Source organism: Tyto alba, unplaced genomic scaffold (genome assembly GCF_018691265.1).
Source record: "Tyto alba isolate M040663 unplaced genomic scaffold, T.alba_DEE_v4.0 Super-Scaffold_40, whole genome shotgun sequence".
NCBI lineage: Eukaryota > Metazoa > Chordata > Aves > Strigiformes > Tytonidae > Tyto > Tyto alba.
Genome location: NW_024881316.1, coordinates 14850311 through 14878206, shown reverse-complemented (window position 1 = coordinate 14878206; position 27896 = coordinate 14850311). Strand labels below are relative to the sequence as shown.

At 40.4% G+C, this 27896-nt stretch overlaps 1 protein-coding gene and 1 long non-coding RNA gene across 5 annotated transcripts in view; one reads left to right on the top strand and one right to left on the bottom strand.

Moving 5' to 3' along the window:
* The window catches only part of LOC104367456 (pleckstrin homology domain interacting protein), a 120408-nt gene extending 96901 nt beyond the window's left edge, over positions 1–23507 (bottom strand). For all 3 annotated transcript variants that reach the window (XM_042802882.1, XM_042802883.1, XM_042802884.1), the window contains exons 1-7: positions 23418–23507; positions 23213–23271; positions 23002–23031; positions 22787–22846; positions 12283–12433; positions 12085–12183; positions 225–385 (exon numbers count right to left, since the gene is read on the bottom strand). In XM_042802882.1, coding sequence (XP_042658816.1) covers positions 225–385; positions 12085–12183; positions 12283–12433; positions 22787–22846; positions 23002–23031; positions 23213–23271; positions 23418–23469 — 612 coding nt within the window. In that variant the 5' untranslated portion in view covers positions 23470–23507. The remainder of the gene's footprint in view (positions 1–224; positions 386–12084; positions 12184–12282; positions 12434–22786; positions 22847–23001; positions 23032–23212; positions 23272–23417) is intronic.
* Positions 23508–23957: 450 nt separating this feature from the next.
* Positions 23958–24944, top strand: LOC116964132. Of its 2 annotated transcripts, none has more exons than XR_004408579.2 (2): positions 23958–24047; positions 24829–24944. It is a non-coding gene; the product is annotated as an uncharacterized LOC116964132 (long non-coding RNA). The 2 variants fall into 2 exon arrangements; XR_004408578.2 differs by lacking the exon at positions 23958–24047 and adding an exon at positions 24062–24474.
* The last annotated feature ends 2952 nt before the right edge of the window (positions 24945–27896 follow it).

The window sequence follows — 27896 nt, the reverse complement described above, 5'->3', positions numbered from 1 at the left end:
AGATTAGCAATCACCATCACATCTAGCCTTAAGACATATATGCCAAAATTATTTTAACATGCAAAACAGCATAGTTATGAAAAAGCAAATATGAGAGTAACAGTAGTAAAGCATTTATTTATCTGCTCGGTACACAACATCAGTACTTTTAGCTTTTGGAAATAAGTAGGTGATACGATATCTGTACTTAAAAAAAAAAAAATCTACAAAGATTTTGTACTTACAGTAAATATTCGCCTGCCAGTCCGATCAAAAGTTACACAGTACACAGAAGATAAGTGTCCTAAAATTCGTTTGTGCATCTTCATATGTTGATAGACTGCAGTTGGAACAAGGCGTTCAAGTCTGTATTTTCCATTTAATTTTCTTGAAAACAAGGTATCCACTACCAAATGGGGAAAGAAAAAAAGAAAAGACAGCATTTATATTAGGTTCATAAATTAAAATACTTCTCCAGGATGGAAAGATTATTTCAACACTGAAGTAGTTGCCATAAGAACAGCGTACTATAGAAATTCTCTCATTTTGCCCTAGTTAGGGAAAAATACATACAAAAGTAGCCTATGATAGAGACATGCAAAAAAATACCAAACTGCAAGGCAGAGCATAAAGATGCAATACAACTTTCAACTTCAAGTGCCCAAACGTATGCTTCTCACTTTATACCTAGCATGAGAAATTCAAGAGGACTGAGGCAGCTTCCATGAAGTAAACTACCTCCAATGTAACGAGCATAAGAGCTTCCACATAGCTATTAAGTGAAGATCAGCAAATGTTCAAGTCTTCTCCAAGGCAACCTGGGTTTCTGAGGTCTATGTAATCAAACATTTATCCACTACTTGCAAGACAATCAATTTATTTTTTTAAGAATATTGCTACCCACTACAGCTAAACAAACAAGCAAAAAAACAAACCCAAAGAAAATTAACAAACAACAAAAAAATTTACATATAAATTTACTAAAACCCTGTAGAAAATTCTGATTTTTCACTAACAGAACCTGGTTCAAAGAGTATGGGATTTTTTTCAAGTTTAAAAGCTATGAAGGGGTCCAGGAGCAGGAACCTACTTTGTTTTAATGAAACGGAAAACTTCCATCAAGAACTTCAGTAAAAAAAAAAAATAAAGCTCAGTGTTACTAATTTCAAACTGCTACTCATGCAATGATAAAGCAACAGAATAGAATGCTGATATGCATGGATACCTAGATGGTAGTCAGAGCTCCCCATGTCATCATTAGATCAACAAATGGCAGTGGCAATACATTTAATATTCTACAGAATTGTGATAAAGCAGGTAATACATTCAGATCTCCAGTTTCTAAATACATGAAAAGTAAAAATATAAATGTCCAACAATGTTCACAGCACTACAGACACATGAAAAACAAGACACTTTTATTACTACTATGGTTAGCCATCTTTTCATTCTATGTGACCAAGGCTATGGCTGTACTAATGAACTGAGCAGGACCAGGGCTGGTGCCTGGGCACAGAAACACATTCACTCCCCAGCATCAACTGTGAAACAGCTACACACCTCACACTGCTTGAGTTTGGCCCAGACCAAGCAGACACTGGTTCATGAGTCAGCACGAGTCAAACTACATTAAATATGCAAACTGGATTGTAGCTACTCTATAAGGAGCAAAAGCACTTAGTGGTATGGACAACTGCCAAGCCCACTGGCCTCAGGCCATAAGAACAGCCCTGAAACATTTCCGTTAACTGCCTGTGTAGCCCAAGGACTCAAGGTTAAGTTTTCCCAGTTCAGGATGGTTTGTGAAGGAGCAGGATCATTAGCTGTGGAGCAAGGCACTTCTAGTCAATGTGCCACTACTGCCTTAAGGCTCTCCTGTACCCTCGTCACCTTCCCCTTATACAAGAAAAAGATGCAGCTGCAGCTGCTTTATGAAGAAGCTCTTCCTTTCCAATACTCTACTTTAGAACAGCAGGAAACGAAGATTAGTTCAGTCACAAGATAAGTTTAGTTTTGGTTTCTGACAAATCATCCTACAGTTAAAAACAACGAACACTCCCCTAAAAAAACCCAAACAAACAAAAAACCACCCCAAATACACACATATGTACACACAAACTGAATACGGCAGGTCTTTGTCACAATATTAAAGTGAGCTTACACAATAATCTCAGCCTATTCATTTTGGTTGCTCTTAATGTAAGATGGAGGTGATTGTTCAAAAGCAGCTCTAACAAAGCCTTCAAATAAAACTATAGTTCACAAAAAGGGAAAAAAGCTTAACCAGAAATTTCATTTGCAGATATGTTCTGTCCATAAATCGAAACTGTAACCAGACTCTTTAGGATAAAACCACCAGTGACTTCATATAAGCATGTAATTTTTAATATACATCTGAATTTATGAAAAACCTTTTAAAGTACTTGAGATAAATTTCAAGTTTGAGTCTTTGTTTCTTGTTTGTTTTTAAATCACTGAAGAAGATGAAGTTTAACAGAAAGTAAGCCAGTATTTCTCATTATATTCTCGCTGTTAAGTGGTAATGGGCAGCTTGCTACTACTTCACAAATCCCTGGGAAACTCAACAGGGGAAATGCCCCTTCTTCAATAACAATCAACCTACTGGAGGAAATAAGAGGCAACACTGATACTGGAAAAAAGAAAACTGGGATCTGTCTCACTTTATGACCTTGATCAAAACTTAAAACATACAAAAATCCCGAAAGTAGTTAAAAATAAAATTAAGTTAGAAGTGATTTGGCATGGAAAAAAACAGCATTATGAACTTACATTCTGTGGGAAGAAAATATTTTACCAAGATCATGCAATTGGCAGCAGGGAAGAGGGAGAATCAATCTCCTGCAGGTTTGAACACTGTTCGTAACCATGTGATTTTTTTTAAAAGGTTTCTCAAACTGTTTGTTTTTGCTGTTGTTTTAAATGAAATTCTCACATCTACCATTGTTCTTCAATATGCCCTTCCATTTAACTACATTTATATTTACTCTAATTGACTTTGCCAAGTGATCCAGCTTGATTTCTCTAACTGACCTATTCCCACTTTTTAATTCAAACACTGACAACTCCAATGTGTCACCTGCACACTTTGCTAGCAAAAGAGCATTTATTTTTTTCCTTCTGAGTACAGGTAAAAATTAAAAATAGCTGTGTCTTAAAAATAATTCCTGCAGCCAAACAATAAAATTGATTTTTCTGGTGCAATCCAAGGGGGGAAAGGCTACCAACTGTTAATAATAATAATGCCCTTATGCTAATTATAGGCCTTTGGTTTTATAATAATTATTACCCATATCTAGCACCAAAGCTTGTCAGGCCTTATTTGTTATCTATTTTAGCTTTATTTTAACTACATTTGGAAAAAAAAATTACTTTAGAAACCCCTGTGATAGCAAGTCTCATATCTCTCTTGTTTTAGCCGTATTAGCAGTTTTCTGTCTTTGCTTCAATTTTTCTTGGCCTCACACAAATGAGTCCGTACGAACAACAGTGTTCATCACAGGAAGAGTGGTAAGGTATAAGCATTTAAAGAGATGCAGTGAGAGGCACAAACCATACGTAGTAAGGGCAGGAAGAAGGATGAGACTTTATCCCAGGACGGGTTAGAGAACACTGGTTAGGCCTTAGTGAGTCAACCAACATGAAGAGTGGGAAGGAAGAAGAAAAAACAACAGAACAGAGATCACCTGCTCCTTGCTGGAAGGGCACTGTGAAACGGACACTGCACAGAGAGAACTCCCATCCAGTGCCCAGACAGCTGAGGAAATAAGTATTAACTTAGCTTTACATGCCTGTCTACTACTCACAAATAAGATCCTGCTTTAAAATAAACAAAAAAAAAATTAAACCGAAAAAAGCAGATGTTACCAAGTGGTTGTGCAACACAGGATGACAATCCACCACTTACTTCCAAATGACATTTTGGTTTCAAAATGAGGATCCTTATTTAATAATGAAGCTAACTGATCAGTGGAAACCAATGCCTGAGAAACCCATGTGTTTTGTTGACATTTTGAAAATGTAAAAAACACTTTGCCACAAATTTTATTATTTAAGTTGCTATCAATTATTTACCAACTGGTTCCAAATGAAATCAATTGGCCTCTAGATTTTAGGTAACTGGTCTCATCTTCACACAACATGTCTAGCCTCAAAGACTGGAACAGTCTGCTATCAGAGCCACAGAATAGTTGAGGTGGAAAGGAACCTCTAAAGATCATCTAGCCCAACCCCCTTCCTCAAACAGGGCCAGTAAGAGCAGGTTGCTCAGGCCTGTGTCCAGTCAGGTTTTGAGTATCTCCAAGAGTAGAGACTTCACAATCTCTCTGAGCAACCTGTGCCAGATCTTTGATCACCCTCAAAAGATGCCTTCTTATGTTTAAATTGAAATTCTTTTATTTCCGTTTGTGCACATTGCCTCTGTCTTGTCAGGAAGCACTAATGAGAAGAGTCTGATCCATCTTCGTAACATCCTCCCAACCCATTCTGGTATTTATACCCGTTGATAACACCCCAACCATGTCTTCCCTTCTCAAGGTTAAACAATCCCAGATCTCTTGGCTTCTTGTATGTCAGACACCTCAAGCCCTTCATCATCTTTCTGGTCCTTTGCTAGACTAGCTCCAGTCTGTCCATGTATTTCTTGTTCTGAGGAGCCCAGAGCTGGATCCAGCACTCCAGGCACAATCTCACCTGTGCTGAACCAAGAAGGAACACCCTCGACCTAACGGCAACGCACTGCCTCCAGCAGCACAGGATGCTGCCTGGGTGTTGTGTCCAAGGGCACATTGTAGACTCAGCGTCCGACATGTTCCAACACCAGGACAGCCAGCTCATTTTCTACAGAGCTGCTTGACAGCCAGTCAGCCCCCAATGCCCACTGGTGCATGAGGTTATTCCTGCCCAGGGGTGAGACTTTTGAGCTTCTTTTTGTGGAACTTCATTAGATTTCTGTTGACCGATTTCTCCAGACTGTCAGGGTCATGTCGTGTCCCGTCCCCTGTCCCACCCTCTGCCCCAAAGGCAACACAGACCATTTGATCCATCAACCACTACTAGCTTTGCATTGTCTGCAAAACTTCATGCTTCACCAACCAGGCTATTAAGGAAGATGCTGAATAACACTGGTTCTATTATCAACCCCTGGAGCACACCATTAGCGACTGGCCCTCATGTCAGTCACTGGAATTCCTTCTGCTGACCACAACCCTTTGAGCCCAGAACTTCTGCCACTATCTTATCAGTTTGTCAGTGAGAATGTTACAAGAGCCAGTTTAGAAACCCTAGCTGAAATCAGGATAAACAACATTCATTACTGTGCCCTCTTCCTCCAAGCCATTCATCTCATTTAAAAGACTATCAGGCTAGTCAGGAGTGACTTCTTCATAGACCAAGGCCAACTACTCTCAACCATGTTCTTGTCCTTAGTGTGTTGGCTTTCAGCAGTATTTGCTTCATCACTTGCCCAAGGACTGAGGTGAGGATGACCCACCTTTAGTTCTGCAGTCTCCTCCTTTCCCTGCTTCAAGACAGGAGTGACATTTGTTTTCTTCCAGTCCTCAGGAAGCTCTCCTGACTACCGTGACCATTTCAACAATAATCAAGAGTGGCCTTGCAACGGCATCTGCCAGCAGCCTCAGCATCCAGGGGTGTATCCTATCAGAGCCCATGGATTTACATATGTAGTTTGTTCAAACATTCCCTAACACAATCCTCCTCCACCAAGGGCAAGTGTCCCTTGCTCCAGACCTTCCCTCTGCTCTCCAGGGCCTGAAACTTCTGAAGGCTGGTATTACCAGTGAAAACTCAGGCCAAGAGGACCTTGAATACCTCAGCTTTTCCAAGTCTTTTGTCATCAGGTCCCCTGCCCCTTTCAGCAGCGGGCCCTACTGTTCTTTCTGCTGCTGACAGACCTGTAAAAGCCCTTTCTGTGTTATTTTGTCCCTCACCAGATTTAATGCCAAAACTTTCACTTCTGTTACTGCAGGATTACAGAATGGTTAAAGTTGGAAGGGACCTCTGAAAATTATCTAGCTTAATCCACATTTGAAAGGAGGGCCAAATACAGCAAGTTGTTCAGGACCTTTTACAAGGAAAAAATAGGAGAAAAGCAGAAAAGGGCAGGGGAGGAAATACTTACAGGAATAAATAAAGTGGGGTAGGGTGAGAAACATGGCATTATTTACGCAAAGCCTCTAAGCTTAAACTCTAAAGGTAAGAGTTTATATTCCTCTTGTATAAGGCCACCCAGGAATTTAAACCTTAAATTGAGAGTTGGGCTCTTAAAACAACTTAATAAAATGGAACTTTGTTTTTTGAACATCTCATTTCTAGTGTTACAATTCATTGCTGCCAACAACCTTAATCTGAAAACCACACATCTCAGAGTCAAGATCACCTTATTTGTTTGATGTCCCTCGGAACAATTTAAAAATCAGCTGATGAAGGTAAAGTGGTAGGGACTTTCAGTGGAACTTGGAACATAGATTTTCTCCCACTCAAAAGGTATGCAACAGGCACAACTGAATGCCTTCAAAGCTTCAGAACGTCTCTAACTCATTCTCCAACCAAAATAGAACAAGCAGCTCAAAGAAAAAGAGCAATCTGGAAAAGGAAGATAAATTTGGGGGTCTGAACAATATGGCAGTATTAGCTATGCTGCTTGGCTGTTGGTTTCGTTTTGGTTTTGTCTTCCCTTGGCTTTCTTATTTTAATTTTATCAAAGTGACCGATTCCATCACCTTATTTACATGGTCTTATCCTGGAACATGAAACATGCTGTGAAGATGGGGGACAGTAATCAGACTTATCCACTTGTCAGTGATAAACCCAATATAATTTTGTAACAATTTATATTTTAAGAAAGCACACACAGAAATTATTATGGTTTATCTTTCATGTTCTTCCTTTCTAGAGTTGTATTTAACTAATGAAAGTTCTATTCTGAAGGACAGAATGCACCTTCATTCCCCTTCCATTCATGCAAAAAGAGAACCAGATTCAGAAGAAACCTGGAAAGACACCTAAAGACTATAATTCACTTGCAACTCTTAGCCACATTGAATCAAGTGTCATTAAGTTGAGAGGCTAGACACGCCTCAAATGAATACCAAGGCATTCCCAGCTGTTAATAATAAGAGAGACTGCTAGACTCCTCCTCTCACTGTCCAAACTACTAAGACTAAATGTATCTAAGCACTCAGCTTTTGGCTGTTGGGGTCTTTTCCCCGCCTTCTGTAAAGATGTTAAAGATCAAAAAAGCAGCCTTCCTACCATTTTTCTGCTCAACTTCTAAACTCTATGCAGTACTACAAAGAATCCTGGCTTATAGATGATTGTCAGTCAAGTAAAGTGGTTAAGCTAGCAATTTTATCAAGCCAGAACTTGTCTCTGGGCATTTCATAAATGTAAAAGTATAGACACTCCTCACTGGAGCATTTATGAAAACAAAAATTCTATAGACATCTAAAACTTTACGTATTAATTTGCTCAATGAAAGTAACTGCCAACCCTTACTAATTCAGAGGTAGGAGGTGAGATGTTTCTAAAAGCAGAAGGTAAAAGAAATCAAAGCTACACAGTCTCAGCCATTTCCAAACTGTTCCCTGACTTCAATGCAATCCCACTTTCTTTCACTATATATTTATTGTTTGTATTTTACTCAAAGTTCCATAAGACTTCTATAGCTCATTTCTTCTTGCGTAACAAGAAGTCAATTACTTTAGTATAATTAAATTCAGATTTAAATAAGCATGTGTAACAAGATGTTACTTTTACACAGATCCTTTAACACAAGGTGGTCTTTTCTTTTAGTTTTTTACTATAATTAACAGAATAATACAGTTACACAAAATACTCAGGTTAGCCTTGAGGCCAAAAGTATTTACTGTACTTCTAAAAGCAGACATCTACACCACTTTCAAAACCTCACATTCTCTTTACAACCAAAATAGCAACAACGTTTAATAAAGGAACAGTGAGAGAAGTGCAAAATGCCTCAGAACTTTTATTGAAGTGGACTATTGAGCAAGACTATAAAATAGTATTTTTGAAAGGGAGATGTATTCACTGGTCAGGAAAAACATTCTTAGATGTCTGGTATGAACAGCCAACCTCAATCAGGTCTTCACACCTGAGTGGCCAGCTTCCACACGAGCCTTGAGCTCAAAGTTCTCAAAGCTTTATGCTTTGGTTTTGTGCTTTTTCAGCAGTTCCTGAAAACTACCGAGTGTTCTTTTCCTGTTTCTGCATCCAAGATGATTGGGACCTTTAACAAAACAAATTACCATATGACATAGTTCTTTGCTCTTAACTAAGCACTTCAGTGACTTTTTATAAGATCTATCACTCAACTGAACAAATAAGATATGACACGTTCGCAACTGGACAAAGATTATTACATATTCAATTTTTGTTTATTACATTCTACAGATACTCTGTAGTTTTCTGGACAAGTACATGTTTGTACAGATGTATTTTAACTGCATATAAACCAGCTACCTACAAAGCAGCTCACACAACGTACACAAGAATTTAATTCTAAAGAATACCCCATCAGCATCATAATTCCGTTTGATGCATCAGGCTAGGAAACAAATGACTATTTCTGTATGCTTACTGAAATGTAAATTAAGTTCTCCTGCACAATATAGAAAGACTTCAGTATCTTTACTGTTCCTCAACGATTAGTGGGTTCTCCCCTTGACATACATACAGCCTGAATAATAGGTTCCACATTTTTTTTTGGTTGGGCAAATACATAAAATACAGCCTTCCAAGGGAAAAACTGAGAAGATATTTAAAGAAACAAAATTTTCTAGTTCAATTTATAAAAGAAGTGTCATTCCAATTCATGATTTCATTGAGAGGATCAAACTGGAATAGGATAAATCAAAAACAAATGCTTTAACACACAGCTCTGAACCAGACATCCAAAAAATCTGAATATACTTCACAGTTGAAAACATTCAGTTACCAGCACTTATCTCAATGTTTGGAAAAGGAAATTATTGGTCACGAAAAAAGTGGCATGTTGAAATAACTGTAATTTTGCAAAATATTCAGTGCTCTGCAAAAGGTTCAATAAAAATAACATTTATGCAGAAAGCCTTACTTGTTCTTCCCTAAAAAGAGTCTGAAAGTTATTTTTCTTAACATTTAATTCCACTACCACAGCAATTCTACAACCTTCTTTGAACTCCAGCTGCCACTGATTTCATGCACTAGCCTTTTTCCCTTTAAAAACTTCACTTCATGGAGCAAGCTACAGTACAGTGCAAAACAGTCCTCTTCCATTCTGATATCTCCAAGATTTTTAAAAATGTATTCCCAAGTAAAGGCAACCACTAAAGAAATCTTAGTTATTAGAAAGCTCAGTCTTCCAAGTCACCTTGCAGAAATAGCTGCTAACCTAGCCCAAGACTTTCCAAGTTTACAATCTTCAAGACAATGAACAGCCACTCAAGAGGGGAATTATTCTATACAGCAAAAAGCATTCTGTCCCCCACATCTAGAGCACAACACAAAAACAACTCTCTACATGAATACCAAAAGAGCAGCACTAAAAACCACACTGAATGGATGCAGGTGCTGTATCAGGGTTTAAGTGAACCACCTCTGACCAATACACACACTAGCCGAAGACGTTCAGAAAACTTAGCTCTAAACACCCAGCAAAACCATGTTTTCTTCCTATATTCCAAGCATCTACAGAAATATCATGGAAATCATGCAACTTGTGCTTTAAAATGGAATAGCCTTGTGATGGGTTTGTGCGATGGGGGGTTTGGTAGCAGGGGAGGGTGCTAGAGCTGTGACCCCGTGAGAAGCTTCTCGAAAGCTTCCCCAGCTCCAAGTCAAGGCCGAGCCAATTAGCAACGGCGGCTGCGCCTCTGTGAGAATGTATTTAAGAAGGGGAACCTGAAAGGGGCTTGGGACTTATGAGGAGGAATTGGGAGGAAGACACCTATGCAAACCCTAAGGTCAGTGGAAGAAAGGAGAAGGAAGCGGGGAAGGTGCACTGCAGCTGTGAACCCCCCTGTATCCCTTGGTGAGATGGCAGGGCTGCCCCCCTGCCACCCGTGGAGGCCACCAGTGGAGCAGGGGCCAACCTGGGGCCTATGGAGGAGCCCACACCAGGACAAGCGTCTGTCCTTAAAGGAGGCCGGGGCTCTGAGGGGAGAAGCAGCCCCCGCTGTTGCAGTTTGGCACTGGGAGGACTGCAACACACGGGGGTAACCCCCACCAGAGCAGAATGGGAACGGCTGCCTCCCTTGGGGAGGACTCAGGCTGGACGAAGTTTGTGGAAGACTGTCTCCTGTGAGAGGGAAACCATGTGAAACAGGGGAAGAAGGCACAATGTTCCCCCCGCCTCTCAAAGAAGAGGAAGTGGTGAACTGACTGTACCACTGCGTGGGGAGAAGGTATAAAGATCAGGAACAGAGCTGAGCCTGGGAAGAAGGGAAGGGTGGGAAATGTTTTAGGGATATGGCGATGCTTCTCACTGTCCCACTCTGTTAAGTGTTGGTTTTGTTAGTGTTTGAATTAAAGTGATGTTCTTTTCTTTCTTCCCCTAATGAGTCTGTCTTTTGCCCCTAACTGTAATGGGTGAGTTATCCTTCCCTGTCCTTATCACAGTTCCCAAGCCTTTTGCTTCATCTTCTCCTTCCCAGAGCTGGAGGGGAAGGGTGAATGAATCACTGCGCAGGTGGTGCTCAGCTGCTGAAACCAGGACAAGCTACTCTGACACTAAATACTTTGCCATCTGACCAAGTCAAAATTGGCTGTGCTCAACCCAAGAGCTCCTTAGCTGTAAGCATGCTTCTGCTTCAGCTACTGAGAACATTGTAATTCTCTGGGTTAAGTGTAATGGTATGCATTATGAAATTTATTTTTTATTTTCTTTAACACTCAAAGTAATATAAATAGCCCAAATTAAGCTCTTTCCTATATTTTATCATTTTTGTTCTATGTGTATCTCCCAATTCATGGAAAACTTACAGGCTACCAAAATAAGTTTAAAGACTGAAAAATCATAATGGGCAAGTTACCACATTAAAAATGCCTCTGTTCTGAAAAGCACCTGGCTATGTATTTATACACTGTTACTCATTAGCTCCTCAAGATTCTTTTTTGCCAAGACAAAAACCTCTGCCTTTGTAGCAGCTGCACCTCATCATGAGTCAACCACCTGGATATACTCTGCTCACTCTCATCCAATACTGCATATCTACCTCCAACTACCATTCTGGTAAAAAGCACTACTGTTTTGGTATAATCCACATCAGTAATTTCATGTCTTAGTTGTTCCCTGCTCCCTGGGCATCACCAGAGAAAGGTGAAGAGACAAGTGATTTTGCACATATTTCCTACCCGTGACAAAAGAAAAAGGATGCTCCCTGAAGAATCTCCTAAAATATCACACATCTTGATTCTTCTAGCAATTAAAAAGCCCACGTATCTTCTTGTTAAGAGGTTGAAAGCTAACAAGTATGTTTTAGTGACCATGAGAGCTTAACAAGAAAAGAAAAAGTATACCTCTGACCTCCAGCTTCTCAGTTTTTCAGCTGTACAGACACTGCATGTGTGCTTCATGGCACAGCACAGCAAACTAAAGCACAGTTACAAAATTACTGAACAGACCAGAGAGCAGAAAGAATAACTTCTACAAGATACTCAAATCTTTCCAAAGAAAACCACTACCAGACTACGTGACTTATTCTCCCCAACAATGGGTGCAGAGCATGCTGTCCTGGTTTTAAGTTGTTATATAGTACTAATTATTTATCTACTGACAGCTTTATTACACCTTTAAGAGAGCTTAATTTGTATGTACTCACTGTTGAAATATATTTTATGTCATTTCATACTTCAAAGACAAAATCAGATTCAGAGCAGAACTAGTACATGAATTTACCCATTTTTTCCCCACATACAAACTGGTAAATATGACAACACAACATCTTAATAAAAATAATACTAAAGGTAAGGTATATGATGCAAACTACTACTTAGCTCTCATCATCACAATAATCAATCACCCAGGGAGTCAGGTATTACAATGGCAATGCCAGAATAAAATTGACTTACCTATACTAGGTGGACTGCCATAATTTACTGGGGACTCTGGAGGCCTCCCACAATGTAGCGCAGCAAGAGCAGATCCCTTCCATACAACATGTTTGCAACCTGTTTTTAAAAAAATTACACAAAAAATGTAGGCATTTTTTCATGCAAAAAAGGCATGAAATATCAAGAACGCTCAAAATTCCCATAGAATTTTCATACTTTTGTTTGTACGAAGCAAAGACTGTCTGCCAGCTCCTAATAATGTCTGCACTCCAGGGACACTTTGGGGAATTTCTTGCTCTAGAAGCGGTCCAAGTCGATGGCATATTTGAAGCAAGTGATCAGGTGCCAAGTGTCTGTAATATTTTACCTATTATATGAAAGAGCAAACAAAACATTTGATAAAGAACATAATATTTTTGAAGAATTACTGGTTTAATCTTTTTTTTTTCCCAGATTGTTATACAAATTCATAAGAAAATTATAGTATATTATGGATAAAAACAAATAATGACCTTTAAGTACAATAATTCATTCCAGCTGGTCCTAATTAAGTCTTCTATTCAGCACATGCCACTTCGTACAGAGAACTGTTGGTATTTACTACTTTCTGACTTTAAGGCACAGTTGGTCATAGATTAATAAAGCTCCTTTGTAATCACAGTAAAAAAAATCATGTAAAGTATATACTCAATATTATATTGAAATAGTGGTCTGGTCAATTTAAGGTACCATGAGATAAAAACAAGCCAAAACACTATAAGGACAGCAACATTTTCGGAATTTTTGGAAGATTCACATAGCTTTGTAGAAGACAATGCATTAACATTCTGCGTCAACTACCTAAGTTACAAAACCTTGTCAAAGGTCCACAACAATTATTTTTTAAAACATCGAAAGTTTTTAAACAAAAATACTGGCTTAAGTAATTCAACTTTAAAAACTGGTATACATGGTCCTCTACTAGGCTATAAACATGACCAGTTTTTGTTAACTGCTCACAATTTTCAACTGCACAGTACCATAATAAGTTCCTATTATCAGCAACAGATCTTCTCACCACTTGATTATAACAATGTTGAACCCGTATTAATGACTGCCCAGACAAAAGCAGTTCATTCTTTTGAACTACTGTAATTCTAGATCAGAAGACCATCTTATATAACAAGGAAAAAAAGCTTCAAAATGTATGTGACAACAGTAAAATCCTACTAACTTAAAGCTTTTGGTTAAGAAACAGCATTTTTGAAATGGATAAGCTATTGTCAATTTCGACTATAACAAAATTTAAAATATGAAATTAAGAGGGAGGATAAAAACTCAGTTTTCTTCAGTACTTGTACAGGATTTGACCTATAGTAGTTTTCTCCTTCACAGAGCCTGAAATATATCGTCAGAGTTTTAATTTGCAGAAGGAAAAAAAAAATACTGCAGTAAAAGCTTCTGATGTTTTGTTATTCTGCAACTAGAGAAGGCTGTGACTGGCAGAATGATGTTTCTGTTTTATACCCAATTAACAGGAATGTACCTCATTCTTCATCAAATGCGCTCGTATCTGACACACTGTAATCACTTCATGTATTCTAGCAGTTTGTTAACATAAAGAGTGCTGATGTCTGAAACTGAGTCTCTGGAAAAGCCATGCTTACACCAGTAATTCCCAATAGAAACAACACAACCTTCTAGTGAGGGAGGCAAAGTTTCCTCTTTTGCTCCTGTCACAATTTAACCCCAGACAGCAGCTCAGCCCCACCCAGCTGTCTGCTCATCCCCCACAGTGGGATGGGGGAGAGAATCAGAAGGGTAAAAGAGTGAAAACGCTAATAGGTAAAGCAAAAGCTGTATAGCAAGCAAAGCAAAACAAGTAATTCATTCACTACTTCCCATTGGCGGGAAATGTTTCACTGTTTCCAGGAAAGCGGGGCTTTCCTTCTGTGAATTATATTACATTTGTAGAAGGTCTTGTACACTGTCTTATTTTGACTGCCTGAAAGTTAAATGATTTACAAAATTCACACAAGTTAAAAAAAGAAAAAGACTTCTCTTTAAAAAATAGTAGAAATTATATGTTTTTTAAAATAAAATTACAGTTGACTGAATTTAGTAATTTTAAATTAACTAATCTGTACAATATCAGACCAGCATCATGTTAGAAGAGTGGCAAAAAATAATCCACTAAATTCAGAACTTGGTATTTGAATTCATTTTTCTTATCAGTAATATGCAAATAAAATTTGCTTTTTTCTACGTAAAGGAGGAATCACAGGCAAAATACATGCTTGAGAGCCCTAAAATAGCAGAGTAGCCGTAAGAAATGACAAAACTATGTATCCTCCATCAACAGCCCTGATCCATTTCCTTAGCTTCTGTTCTCCTCTGCTCCTATCAAAAGGAGCACAAAAACTTAGAATTATACAAAGCACAGTATTTGTTATCTAAAACCAGACTTCCCATCTATAGAATCTGAATTTGTCTCTCAAAGATTAATATTTACTGATATTTTTTTGGTTTAAACAAATGCAATATAGTTGTCATTTTATCCTGCTCAAGACCCTTCAGTTTTACACATCCTCACAAATGCGCAAAATCTAAAGTAAATGAAGCAAAACGGCTTTGACACATTCCAAAACTACAGCTAGCTGACATCTTGAGTCATACTTCTCATGATCTGTCATAAGCCATGTGTTCACTTTTTTATTTTAGCAGAAACTAGGTAGGCTCAATTCCTCGTGTGGCTTTTAAAGCAAATGTTTTGGAAAAGGGGATCTACTTGTATTATTCTTGATCACACCTATTAAAGACCTTCTCTTAATACATACCTTATACCCTCACTATTGTCTCTCTTCCTTTAAGTCCATTGGTGTGAAAACAGCTATTTATGCCAAGTTACACAGTAGTTTTGTGATGCTTTTGCACAGTATTTGTCTGAATAATCACTGTTCACTACTAATCAGTGTTTGTAACCAGCTCATTAACAAACTGATTCAATAACACTGAGCAAGCCGTACACTTAAAAAAAAAGTAAGCGACACTGGCCATCTAAACACTTGACAGTTCCAGAAAGTTTATAAAACTATTTCATGAACCATACACAGCCAACATTTGGCTCTCATGTAAGACTAAAACATACACGAGAAACTTTTTAAAATAAAAAAGTAAGCCTAATTTCACTGTAAAATCTGCTAGAGAAACATCCTCTTATTTCATTATAGGTTTTATTTGGACTTCTTTCCCTTTTTCTCTTTCTATTAAGAAGCAAATGGTGGAAATTAAATTATTTATTATAAACAGGCTGTTACGTAAGTTTTCTCCAGGTGAAGTGCTTTCTTCTCCATTTACAGTGTTAACAGAATTGTTCCAGTTGAAATGGACTTAAAATGATTATTTAGTCCAACTGCCTGACCCCTTCAGGGCTGATCAAAAGTTAAAGCATGGTATTAAGGGCATTGACCAAATGCCTCTTAACGACAGGCTCGGCCCATCAACCACCTCTCTAGGAAGCCTGGTCCAGTGACAATTTGTACGTGTGACTATTAGCACTATACTAAAAGTCAAATGATAAAAAAAGTGTGTAACAGAAATTCACCTCACTCCTGATCCCTCCCTTTTGGGAATTAAAAAAAAATATGCAGAAAGAAAACCATAAAGCGGTAGCAATAACTCAAGAAAGGACAAGGTAGGAAGTTTAATACATTCAATAACAAAGAGTAGTTTGAGAGCTAAAATTATTCAGATTGTTTTAAGGTATAGTCAGTGTGAGAACTGTCTCCTGGTAGGCAAACTGTAAAAAGAATCTAGAACCAACATAAAATACACCCACCACACTGTGTCCTCCTCCTAAAACAGACGAACAAAATGATCAAATCAGATTTAAGTGATAAAAGAAGAAATAAAATTATTTTTTAAAAGGACACTTTACAATCTTTGTCTGAAACAGAGAAGCTCATGACAACTCAACAGAATGATTGAAATTTGTCTTTATATCAATCTCTGACTCCAAGAGGAGAAAGTAAAAGAAAAAAAATAACAGATGTACACCTACTTAAAATTCATACAGCTCTAAATGAAAAGTGAAAACTGGACTGTACAAACAGGAAATTTAAAATTTGATGCCAAAACTTTGATGTCAAACAACATATAAACAGCAGATTTTTCTCCTCTGCCAGTCCCACCTAGCTGAAATTCTAGCTGGTTTCTTTCCTCCTATTAGGCTTTCTGCAACATCTAATTCTGCTCTTTTCTTCCAACAGAAATGTACAGAAGATATGCTTTTGTAGGTGTAATAATGAACTCTCTTTTTGTTCAAATAGACTTTTCACTTAAGACAAGTTAATAACATTTCTTAAACATTACTGTAATAAAAATCAGAACTCTGTTAGCAAGTACAAATTTTTCACATCCTAAGCACAAATAGCATTTTCTAGAAAATAAGAAGCAACATTACCCTCAACTTTACCTTTTACCTACTACCCCCAATTTTACTTACTCCAAACAAACAGCACAGAAATACGCAAAATGCAGCTACACAGCTATTTGGACTAACACTTAAATCTTTATTACCTTTGAAACAGACCTAAGTGCTTATATTTTCATTCTGCATGACTCTGCAGAATAATTCAGCATCAGAATCACAGCGAATGCATCAACTGAATCATGATTTGACCTAGACTCTTTAGTTAAATTTGTAATTCATAATGCAGTTATTCTCTGCCAGTGTTTTAGACATCAAGTAAAATATGACCCTATTCTGGATTCTGCTCTAAACACTATGCATACCAAACTGTTCTCCAAAGTATTGCTGTTTGTTGGTTTTTTTTTTTTTTTTTTCTTCCCCCTCATGCTAACAGTTAACATGTTTAACTACCAGTCTGACTGTAAATATGTTTCAGAAAAACACATTTCCACACAAGGACATTTAGCAACAAAATCTAAGTCAGTCAGCTACCTATACTTCAAGATAAAAGAGCTCAGTCTTATTAATACCAGCACCTATCCTAGCTTTAACTATTAAGCTATGTAACGTATTACTCAAAACAAGCTCCAAACTCAGTTACAGTAATTGTACTATACCAGAACATCAATCTAATTAAGTATCTTGTACCACCAGCCAATGCCTTATCACTTTAAAATTAGGAACTGCAATGAAATGCGATTACTTTTCTCTGAATTATTCTTTTATCTCTTTTGGGACAGAGATGCGGGATGGGGCATGTGGCAACGAAGAACAAGGAGGGGGGGAACTGGAGAATTAAGCATTTTCCCTGAGGCATATTTATTTCTTGTGTACTTCCTAATTATGCTTGAGCTAAAAGTACATAGATACTCATCCACTATTTCCTATAGGAATGCCTATTATTTTAATGTGAGATTACTACTTCTCTAATGAAATAGACCTATATGAAACCAGCCATCCCAAGAACATACTAGTTTAACTACTTAATAGGTGCGAGGCCAGAGCAGATAAACTCAAACCTTACTATAAACAGACTGCTGCAAGCTTGCTACTTGCCACGTGAGAAGATATGAACAGTAATAGCATTTTAAGCTATATGGACTAAGACATTCAACTACATCACTGTTAGATTACCTATTTCTGTGTGCCTATCAAACCCATTCATAATGTTTTGTGGGTTCCTTGTTTTGTTGTGGGTTTTTTTTAACATAAAAAGTATACCTCGAAAACTTAATATTCCTCTTTAGCCCATCTCTCATCAGTGTTTCTTGGTCTCAGTTTGACAGAACTAGCACAGTTGACTTAACCAATTCTCTTGATTTGTCTGTGGAACAAACAAACGTGCGGTACTTCAGACAGTGAATCAGAGTTCCTCCTCACCGAAATAGAGTTTAAACAGAGAAGCTCTAACATTACCTAAATTCTCAGCTATGGGAATAATCTGTTGAACAGAAATGCCCGTCTTTTAGTTCTAAAAAGAAATCATTGAAATTGATCTATGTCCAACAGAAGCACTGATAATGAGCTCAAAAACACTGCTAATGATCACCATAATTTCACAAGTTCTCTTACCTCCAGTGCCAAGTCTTTCAGACCACCTTCCAAAACACTGTATAGACCTCCCCCAAGTACTGTTAATAACAAAAACTAGATGATGATGTAGTTCTCTGATTCAATGCAAGTTTTATTTCTGTTTCCTATTTCTTTGAATACCTTTACAGCACAAGATTTCCTGAAGAAACAAATCACTTTAACTTATCCGGTTACTTATTAAGAAACAGACTTATTAAACAGTAATCAAAACGCTGCCTAAGACTTCACTATGTTAGGTATTATACTAACAATGAAATACAGTTAGTGTCCCAGTCCTACAGATACTCTTTGTAACTTCACATACCTTTGAATACCAAAAAGAACAAACAGTAGAATGGCCTGAAAATAGCGTTTTGTCATTTTCACTTTAAATTACATTTAATAACCATCAGCAGGGGAAGAGGGACAAATGTTAGCAAAACAGTAATAAACAGCTCCTGAGAATAGCAAGGCATACTGCCTACTAAACTCATTGCACCATCTTCCTATTGGATGTGAATTCCCTGCCTTCTCCCTCCTCAGCCACCACCAACGTGAATAAAATTCAAATTCAGAGAAAATGCTAGTTACATTAATATTTTGGATAAGAAGAAGGAAGCTAACACAGTGGTTCTCATCATATACACTACGATGCTTGTACCCTAGAAGACCTTTAAAAAAAGCCAAATACCACACACCAAAAAAAAAATAAAAAATAAAAAAAAAAATAAAAAAAACACCACCCTCTATGGTAGCTCTAAATTGTTGCAGTGAATCTTAACATCAGCTTCATTCAGCTGAAATCGACTTTGGTCCTAAAAGGAGCAACCTCAACATATTCCCCAAGCCCTCAACGCACACTCCTATCACCTCCCCTCATGGTGGTAGGTAGGACCCACATTCCTGCACCCAAAAGGAGAGCTGAACCGTCAGAAAATTATTTTCATACTGTTGATTTTTCAGACAGTTCAGCTCCCTTATCCGACTAACCGCACGTGTGCATGAGCACTCATGGCTACACAAAGAATGCAGCAGAAATGCACAGCTTTCACCCACATCGTACCATCAGAGCAGCTACACCCATACTGAAACTGCAGCATGAAAAAACAATTACCCTGGAGCCAAAGGATGCACCATACCTTGTTCACGTGTCAAGGCCCTAACAAATGTGTTTTAAAGCTTAACTACACAACACTTCAACAACATCTTTAACCAAAATCCATAAACAATTCACAAGGATGCCTTGCTCTGATGAAGTGAGCCGTTAGGTCTCAAAACTCCTCAGTTTCTCTGTCCCCCATCATGAGAAATCCTCAGTCTTTCAAGCCAAGAAAAAATAGTTGGCTTACAATTATTAAGTTTTCACACTAACGCTTAGAATTACAACTAATGCTTAGAATACAAAACATCCTGAGTTCTGTTACAGAAGAGTCCCACCATCCTTGGTAGACCTAGGTTGAAAGTAGCCTACCAGGCACTTGATTCTCTGAAAGTCTCTGCTTATAGTACAAATTAAAATCTTAATACTAATTATAAAAAAAAGGAGATTGACACTCTGAAATAAGAGACTACGCTCTCAAAGCAAGATCCAAGTGGTTTATACCACAAATAGAGACTGTAGAAAAATATAAACATATTTGAGTTCAAGAAAAAAATCACTTAAGAACACAAAATGTAGCATAATGGCATTCCTGAACTCATGTATTTTCCTATAGCATTACAAGCATGCACAGCATGGTGTTAAGCTTGTAAGAAAATGAAACATTTACTCTGACTGACCAAACAGATAAATGAAAGCAATTTACAACACAAAAATTACATCGGATTTAATGTTACTTGCACAAATTAAGCTACAGAAATAAAACACCTAAGCCTGTGAATTTCAGTTTAGTAACATAAAGTTAACTCTAATAAGAAATCCTAAATAAATGTTTTCATGACGAAGACAAAACCAAAAACATCATCATCTTGTGAAAAGATATCTACCTAAACAGACATGTAGTAAAAAGGCACGATTTTGCAAGCAACAAAACAGAAGCCTGGGATTCATCTCCATCCCCTGTTACCCAGAGCCCTTATTTCCTTCCAGAGTGAAAGGCAGACATCTAACACTACATTTACTGGTATTTTTATTTCTTAGCTTTTCTCCCTTCAGCCCCTTCCACAAAGTTTAGCGAAAGCTCAAGGCATTCAAGTCTGAGAAGTGTTATCAAAACATGGCAAAACATGCTGTCTGCACAGTGAAGAGTCAGCATCTTAAAGCTGGAAATTTTTTTTAAATTAAAAAAAAAAAAAAAAGAAACAGAAGGTTAGCTCATCATCAGCCTCTGTCTTAAAAGCTAGAGATTCTTTGGTTTGATATAAACACGTTTTTGTTTAATGAAACAAGACATTATAAAGAAACACTTCTTTTGTACGAAATGCAACTGTCACGCTGCAAATACACTTCGTGCCAGCTTCCACAAGCCTAAAATGTCAAGTAATGCAAAGTTCACACATCTTTGACAACTGAAGCGAGAGCAGACAGTGAGGATGGAGAGAAGCATCAAGAACAAAGTAACCAATTTCTTTTCCCCCGGCTCTCAGTATCTAGGTAAGGACATGGTGGAAAACAGCACATTAATGTTTATCAGGAAGGCTAAAAAAACTGTTAAAAATGAAGACTAGGAAAAGAGAAAGAACCTAGTCAGCATCACATCTCCAAATATACGCACCCATGATCAAATCCAAATTCTGAGGTAGTGCATCTTATGTCTATACGTATCTACTCTGACTAAATTAGTATTTACCTGCATTCCAACAAACAAAAGATGTTTCTTGAAAAGAAGGGTCTGAATGAACTTATTTCTCATCAAGCCTCCTTACTTCAACCTTTAACATGTCTTTTTCCTCACCTTCTCAGCATCCTTTTATTTTCTGACTACATAGAAAAAAGCCAAATCCATTTCACATCAAGACTGCACCTCCAATTCTTTATAATTTACAGGATAAAAGATTAAGACTCGTGATAAGTTTTACTAAGCAACTTATGACCATTGTTTGAAATGGATAACAGGGCCTTACGATCTTATAAATTAATAAATAAAACATAATATATCAGGTGAAATTATCAACACTTTGAAATTCCCAGTTGAATTTATGAACTTTGATTTCAGGTAATGGGACAAGTATCGGTATGCATGAATATGTTTTCAACAAGTCAACTGTTATCAATTGTTTTATACCACATGCATTAAAATGCGTGGGCCAGTCTACCTCTTGCTCCAGAAAAAAAACAAATGCCGTAAGTAAATTTGTTCCAACTACAATAAATGCCTATGATTCATACTGTAACATTTCTATTATAACTAAAATAATGTATATGCCAACAGTTTTTATCAGACGCGTTACAAACAGAAACTGTTCCATCTCCTTTTGTGTGAGCTCAAAAGTTCTCCACATGTCTAAGCCTCAGAAGTACTGGAGTTCAGAACTACTAAAACCAACCAGAAAGCCTGAAGGGAGATCTCATTTTGATGAGCACTACAAGCAGGGCTCTGAGTTCCTCTGAAATCCTATTCAGAAATCCAGAGGCTAAAATTATACAACAGTGCACCTGTAATGAAAACAGTGCTAGCAACAAGTTGCTAACAGACACAATTCAGACATCTTAATTGCTGTTTTCCCCGCTTCTGCAGTTCACAACATATTAAAAAAACAAATATCCAGGCCCCTCTCTGCAAGTAAAGAATATCACCACTTCACCACTTCAAGTAATACTTTTTTTTTTTTTAAAAAAAAATCAGTGATCGACACCTCAGATGAAAAGTGTGCACTGGTAACTAAAAAAAAAAAAAAGAAAAAAAAAGGGGCAAAACGAAAAACCACTTAAATGGAATTTGTGTTGCGATCCTGGCAAGTCCAGCTATGCCTACAGACCATATATATTGCATATAAAAACCGTAAAACCACAAAACGCACCTCACCGGCCTACAGGGGCACAGACCGAACCGGGATGGCCGCCTCAAACCAACCCACTCCCGAGCCCAGATTCCCCATCCAAGTTAACCGAACAGCGGGGGGGGGGGGGGGGAATAAAAAAAAACAAAAAAATAAAGCGGTTCAGCACAGCGCCCCGCGCCCCGCCAGCCCGGGGTGGGGGGGGGGGCGGAAGGAGCCGGCGGGGTTGCGGACGCGGCGCAGCTCGGAGCCATTGTGTGCGCGCGGGCGGCGCGGCGGAGCGCGCCCCCTGCCGGCCGGCCCCGGCAGCCGCCCGCCCGCCCGCCCGCGCGCGCGCGCGCGCTGGCCCCGCCCCGCGCCGCTCCCGCCTGCCCGCACCACGTCGATGACGTAGCTCCCTTGCCAGCCCGGCCAGGGCCGGGGCTCTCGCATTAGGGCGCTTGTTGTTATTTACCCCGACCAGGCAGCCCCCCCCCCACCCGCCCCCCCAACCACAAACAACCCCTCAGTCTCCCCTCAGAGCCCAGAGGCAGGAGGAGACGACCGAGGTTGTTCGTAAAAAAAAAAAATTTTCAAAGTTATTCTTCTTTTTTTTTTTTTAAGTTGTATCTTTTTTTTTTTTTTTTTTTGCGGGAAATTCAATTTTTTTATTGGGCTGCTCAGGGAGAGAGTGAGGCGAACCAAAAAAAAAAAACCACACACACACACAAAAAAAAAAAAAAACTTTGCACGGCGGCCGGCTCCAGCCGCTCTCCTTACCAGGTTCTGGTAGCTGCGGGGATGCTCCTTGCCGGTCCAGTCCGTGCGCTTGGGCAGCAGCTGAGGGAGGGAAGGGAGGGCACCCCGGTGAGCGGCTCCCCCCCCTGCCGAGCCCCCGGCGGCGCCCGGGATGGGGCGGGGGGAGCGGGAGAGAGCGAGGGAAGGGGGAGGGAGGCCGCAGGCGGGGCGAGCGCCGGGTGCGCGGCGCCGCTTACCTCTTTCTCCGCCACTTCTCGGATCAGGACCTGCGGCGACAACAAAAGGGGGAGGGGGGCATAAGTAAAGGGGGGGGGGCGCCGATTTGGGGCTTTTTTGGGGTTTTGGTTTTTAATGGGAGAAAGGGGATGAGGCTGCGAGCGCGCCGCCCGGCCCGGCCGCCCCCTCCCCGCCAGGCCCGGCGGCGCCATCCATCCATCCGTCCCCTACCTGAGCCGCTTGCTGGCAGGGTCCGTCCTCCAAAAAGCGAGCGATGAGGAAGTAGAGCTCTGAGGGGAGAGGAGAGGCGGTGAGGGCGGGCGCTCGCCCCTTCCCCGCGGGCTTCCCTTTCTTCACCCCCCCCCCCCGCCTCCCCTTCCTCCCCGGTTCCCGCTCGCTTCCCGCCGCCGCGCACGGCGGCTCCCCCGGCACTCACCCGCTCGCAGCTCCGCCGTGTGCCTGCCGCCGCCGCCGCCGTCCCCGGACATGGCGAGGCGAAAAACCGGGGAGGGGGGGGGGGGGAAGGAGGGGGAAGGAGAAGGGGGGGGGGGGGGGCGGCTCGGGCCGCGCTCCCGCGGCAGCGTCGGGGCCCAGCGAAACGCGCCCGCCCGCCCGCCCGCCCGGTAGCTGTCACTGTGCGTTCACCAGGAAGAGTCTCGGCTCCACCATTCAACCCACGGCCGGAGGGAGGAAACAACAACTCACGGCGACCCGCCGCCAACGCCGCCGCCGCTGCCGCCGCCAGCCAGCCAACGCGAGCGGCCGCGATCCCTCCGCCCGGAGAAAGAGTCCCCTCCTCCTTCTCCTCCGCGCCCCCCTCCTCAGCCCTCACGGCCCCTCGCGCCGCCCCTCCCCCCCACCACCACCCCGAGCCCCCTCAGTCCCCGGCGGCGGGGAGCGGCCAGGCGGGGAAAAGGGCGGGAGCTGCGTCCTCCTGCCCCTCTCTCCCGCCGCCGCCGCGGCCCCCGGCGCTGCCCGGCTGAGGGGAGAAGGGGGCGAGGGTGAGCGCTACGTGTTTATTAGCGGGCGGGCTGAGGCAGAAGATGTCGGAGCGGCAGAAGGCGGGGTGAGCGGGAAGGCGGCGGGCGGGCGGGCGGGCGGCTGAAAGGCGCTTTCTCTGCGAGGTGCGGGCGGCCGGAGCGGCGGAGGGATACGACGCACGGGGAGGAGGGGCTGCGGCTATGGGGGGGGGGGGGAGGAGGGAGGGAGGGAAGGAAGGAAGGCAGGCGAGGAGGGGAGGGGGGGCGGTGGGGAGGCTGGAAGTTACCGAGTTTCAGTGTCGCAGAAATGGGGAAGCGAGCGGAGCCAAAATGCCCCCGGGGAGCGCGGCCCCGCTGGGGGAGGCGGTCTGAGGAGAGCACGGCCCTCCTCCTTTCCTCCCCCCCCACGCCACCACCTCTCCCCCCCCCCCCCCCCCCCCCCCGCCGCCAGGCCCCTCCGGCGGCCGCGGGCTCCCTCAGAGCCTCGGGGCGTTGCGGCTTTGGCATCTGCGCGTAAGTGCCGCTGTCACGCCTTGTTGGTTCCTTCTCTCGCAACCGCGGGCCCCAAGGGTTTGGGGGGGGGGGGGGGGACCCCAACAACCGTCTCTCCCCTCTCCCCCCCCCCCCCCCCCAAAAAAAAAAAAAAAAACCACCAAAAAAAAACCCCAACAACCAGAAACGCGCTTTTCTTCGTGGTTTGGCAGGGCCGCCTAAAGCGGCTCTGCTCGGGGCTGGGGGCCTGCCACGGGGCGGGGGGTGAAGGGCTCGCGGGGTGCTCGGTTGGAGAACTTTATTAAAAAGATTAAACAGGGAACCCGAACGGCTAATAACGATTTTATTCATTGTTCTCGCCGCCGGCCAAAACAGACGCGCAGGACTGACGAATCTCCTGGCTTCTGGGAGCGATGGCAAGAGGAGGAGTGTTGTCAACGCGAGGACCAGCGAGGGATGGTGATGCCCGCAACCTATGGCTGAACCGAAGGTAATTCACTAGCGGATCAATAACGTACCGAAGGTTCCTGAAAGGCTGCAACGTTGTACGGAGCCTGATTAGCGATTAAATCGCTCATTTGTTTAGTGTTCGGTAGCGTGGCGATGCCGAATAAGCGTTCTGATTTGTTCTGTAACTGTTTATTTAATGCTTTCGGTCTAAAAGGAAAAGAAAATAAAAAGCAAAGCAAACGTCCGCTGGTAACCACCTTTTTAAAAATCCGTATCCGATGAGGAAGGAGTTTAAAGGAGCGTAATTACTCGTCTTTATGGTTTGCAATGCCTCTACGCTTTTTCAGGTCGACTCGGGGCCTTATGAGAAAGAACATGATTGTGGACAATAAGAATGAATTCAGGAGGGATCAATGTAAACGGGGAAGCTGTCATTTTTTAATACTTATTTTGCCCCAATTATTAGCTACTGTAAGTTGTGAAGCAAAGCCAAAAGTATGTTTTAAATGATACAGGAACTAGACAAAGAATATTTTGTGTGTAAAGACCTTGAAGCTCTCAACTATGTAACTTTTAACAGAATTCAATTTAAACTGTATTTCTGTGCAACTGAGGGGAGGCTGAGTTGAGCGTTTTTATACTTGTGTTTCCAAGGCCCGCAAGCTCTGTGTACGAGCCTACTGCTTGAGCTTTGTGCCTGGCACAGTGAGAAAGCTTGCTGCAGCCACCCTTCTGCTTTATTGCAAAAACATAACTGTGAAAGGTTAGAGGGGGGGGGCTAAAATGTCACATATTTCCATGAAGTCCTGTTACAAAAAGTGATAGAAATGAGATTTATATAGCAAATGCCCAGTTGTTATGCATTTTGACATAGAATTATCAAATGTCCTAACCAAAAAAAAAAAAAAAAAATCATTAAAATCATAGTCTGCAATGTGGTCTGCAACTGTTAGTGTAAAATGTATCCTGTAGTATAGATTTTTTTTTTGAGGAAGTAAAATAGCACATACTAGATCTGATCACTTTATCTGTGGCTACGCTTACTTTATATATTTAAAAATGTACGGGTGTTTCCCTTTTCCCAGTTTTCATAACAATAACCACTCTGTGTTTCAGATTTATTTTAAATCCACACTGCAAATAATTGAAACAGCAATGAAATCATATTTACCATTTAATAAAGATTTAAAACATAAAATGACTTGAGTCTTTTCTTAGCGATGTAAAATATGTAATATCTTTCGTAGGTAGTTCTCACAACAAAGGGCTACATGAATAATGTGATTAACATTTTAATTTCCCTTGATGTTTACATAAAAGAAAGTGTACTTGCGTATGACATCACTAAAACTATAAACGAAGGAATAGAGAAATTCTAACAACTTAAGAGTCTGAAAGTAGAGGAACACTATCCTGAATATACTGAACTTCCCTGTTCTTTTGGCAACTTGTAACTTTTCCTGATGTTGTTTAACATACAGCCCACAGAATCAAAATGTTCTTGTTTTGACAGTAAAACAAGGATTCTGTCTTTTATTTAATTTTTGTAGAGCACTAAGCAAAATGGAATGCCAGTCCCTGACTTGAGCCCGAGCACTGCAGTACTGCAAATAATATTTAATGAACAGCGTTTACAAATGTACATTCCACTTCTTACTACAGATGAAATCTGATGGGCTTTTTTGTTTATTTGTGGCTTAACATGGAAGTCACACTGGCCACAAGAGAAGATGTAGAATTATTATTGTTTGGTGATGCATGTTAGAATGAGTTTTAAGAATTCCTGCAGCAGTAACAAATAAACCATTAATTTTTCAGAGATGTTTTAGAAGTGTTTTTACCCCGTTACAGTTAAATTAAGGAGGGGTTTTTTTATATGTATACAAGGGGAGAAAAATATCCTCATCTCTGAATTTTTACTATCTTGATTGTTTTACTTACAAATAATTCCTTTTCTTTCGTGTGATCTTCCCACCTTACATTATCCTTAAGTAAAAATACATCAGTTCTGCTTTGTCAGTAAGATTTAATGTTTTTTAGGAGATGTTTCTACTCTGAAAAGTCTGCATTAAAAAAAAAATACTAGTAATTATTTTCCTCTTTCAGCTATAACAATTGTTAGAGTTAAAAGGAAAATCTCAGATTATTTTCATTCTTAATTTGATTTTAACATCTGATAGCTTTACATAATCTTTTTGCAAATGTTGTGTTCTGTTATTTTGTGACTTTCAAATGTGTGTATTCACAAATGTTCACAAAAATAATTTTACAAAAAAAGAATAATTTTTTTTAGATTTTGCTGTTAAAAAGTTGATACATAAAACTTAGTCAATTATGGGATGATCCCAAGGGTTGTTTGTTTTGGTGGGTTTTTACCCCACTACCTTGTCCTTTTTCTTTTTTTTTTTCCCCCTTATTCTCCCCCTCCCCCCTTCCCCAGAAAGTGCTATAAGCACTCTAAGTATCCAAATACAGATATGTTAGAATTCTCTTGAATTACTGGTTACTTTTGACAGATAAGTATGTAGTAGCGTTGGTTTCTTCTTGATTTTTTTCTGTATCTTGATATTTTTTCAGGCTTTTTTACTGGTATTTTTTCCCCTCATAATTGTTTAGATCAGTTATCAGTATGGTTTAATAGCTTGCAACCGGAAAGTGCGTTACATGAAACAATGATGGCAGTTCTTGACATGAAAATCCTTTCTGTTTCTTGTGAAATTTCCTTTTTTTCCTTTTCTTTATAAACAAAGGAAAGTATTTAGGGATTGTAAATTGTTGAGCTGAAGAATGTAGCTAAATATTTCAAGCACGATATTAGCAAGGGGGAGGTCAGTTGAGAGCAACATAGAGCATCGACTAAGCTTTCCTCAGGCTTTTTTGGTTGGTTGGGCTTTGGGTTTTTTTAGTGGGTTGTTTTTTGTTTTTTTTTTTTTTTTTTCACCTCAAATGAGAATTATCCTCACCAGTTGCTTGCTTTTTTGTGACTGTTAATG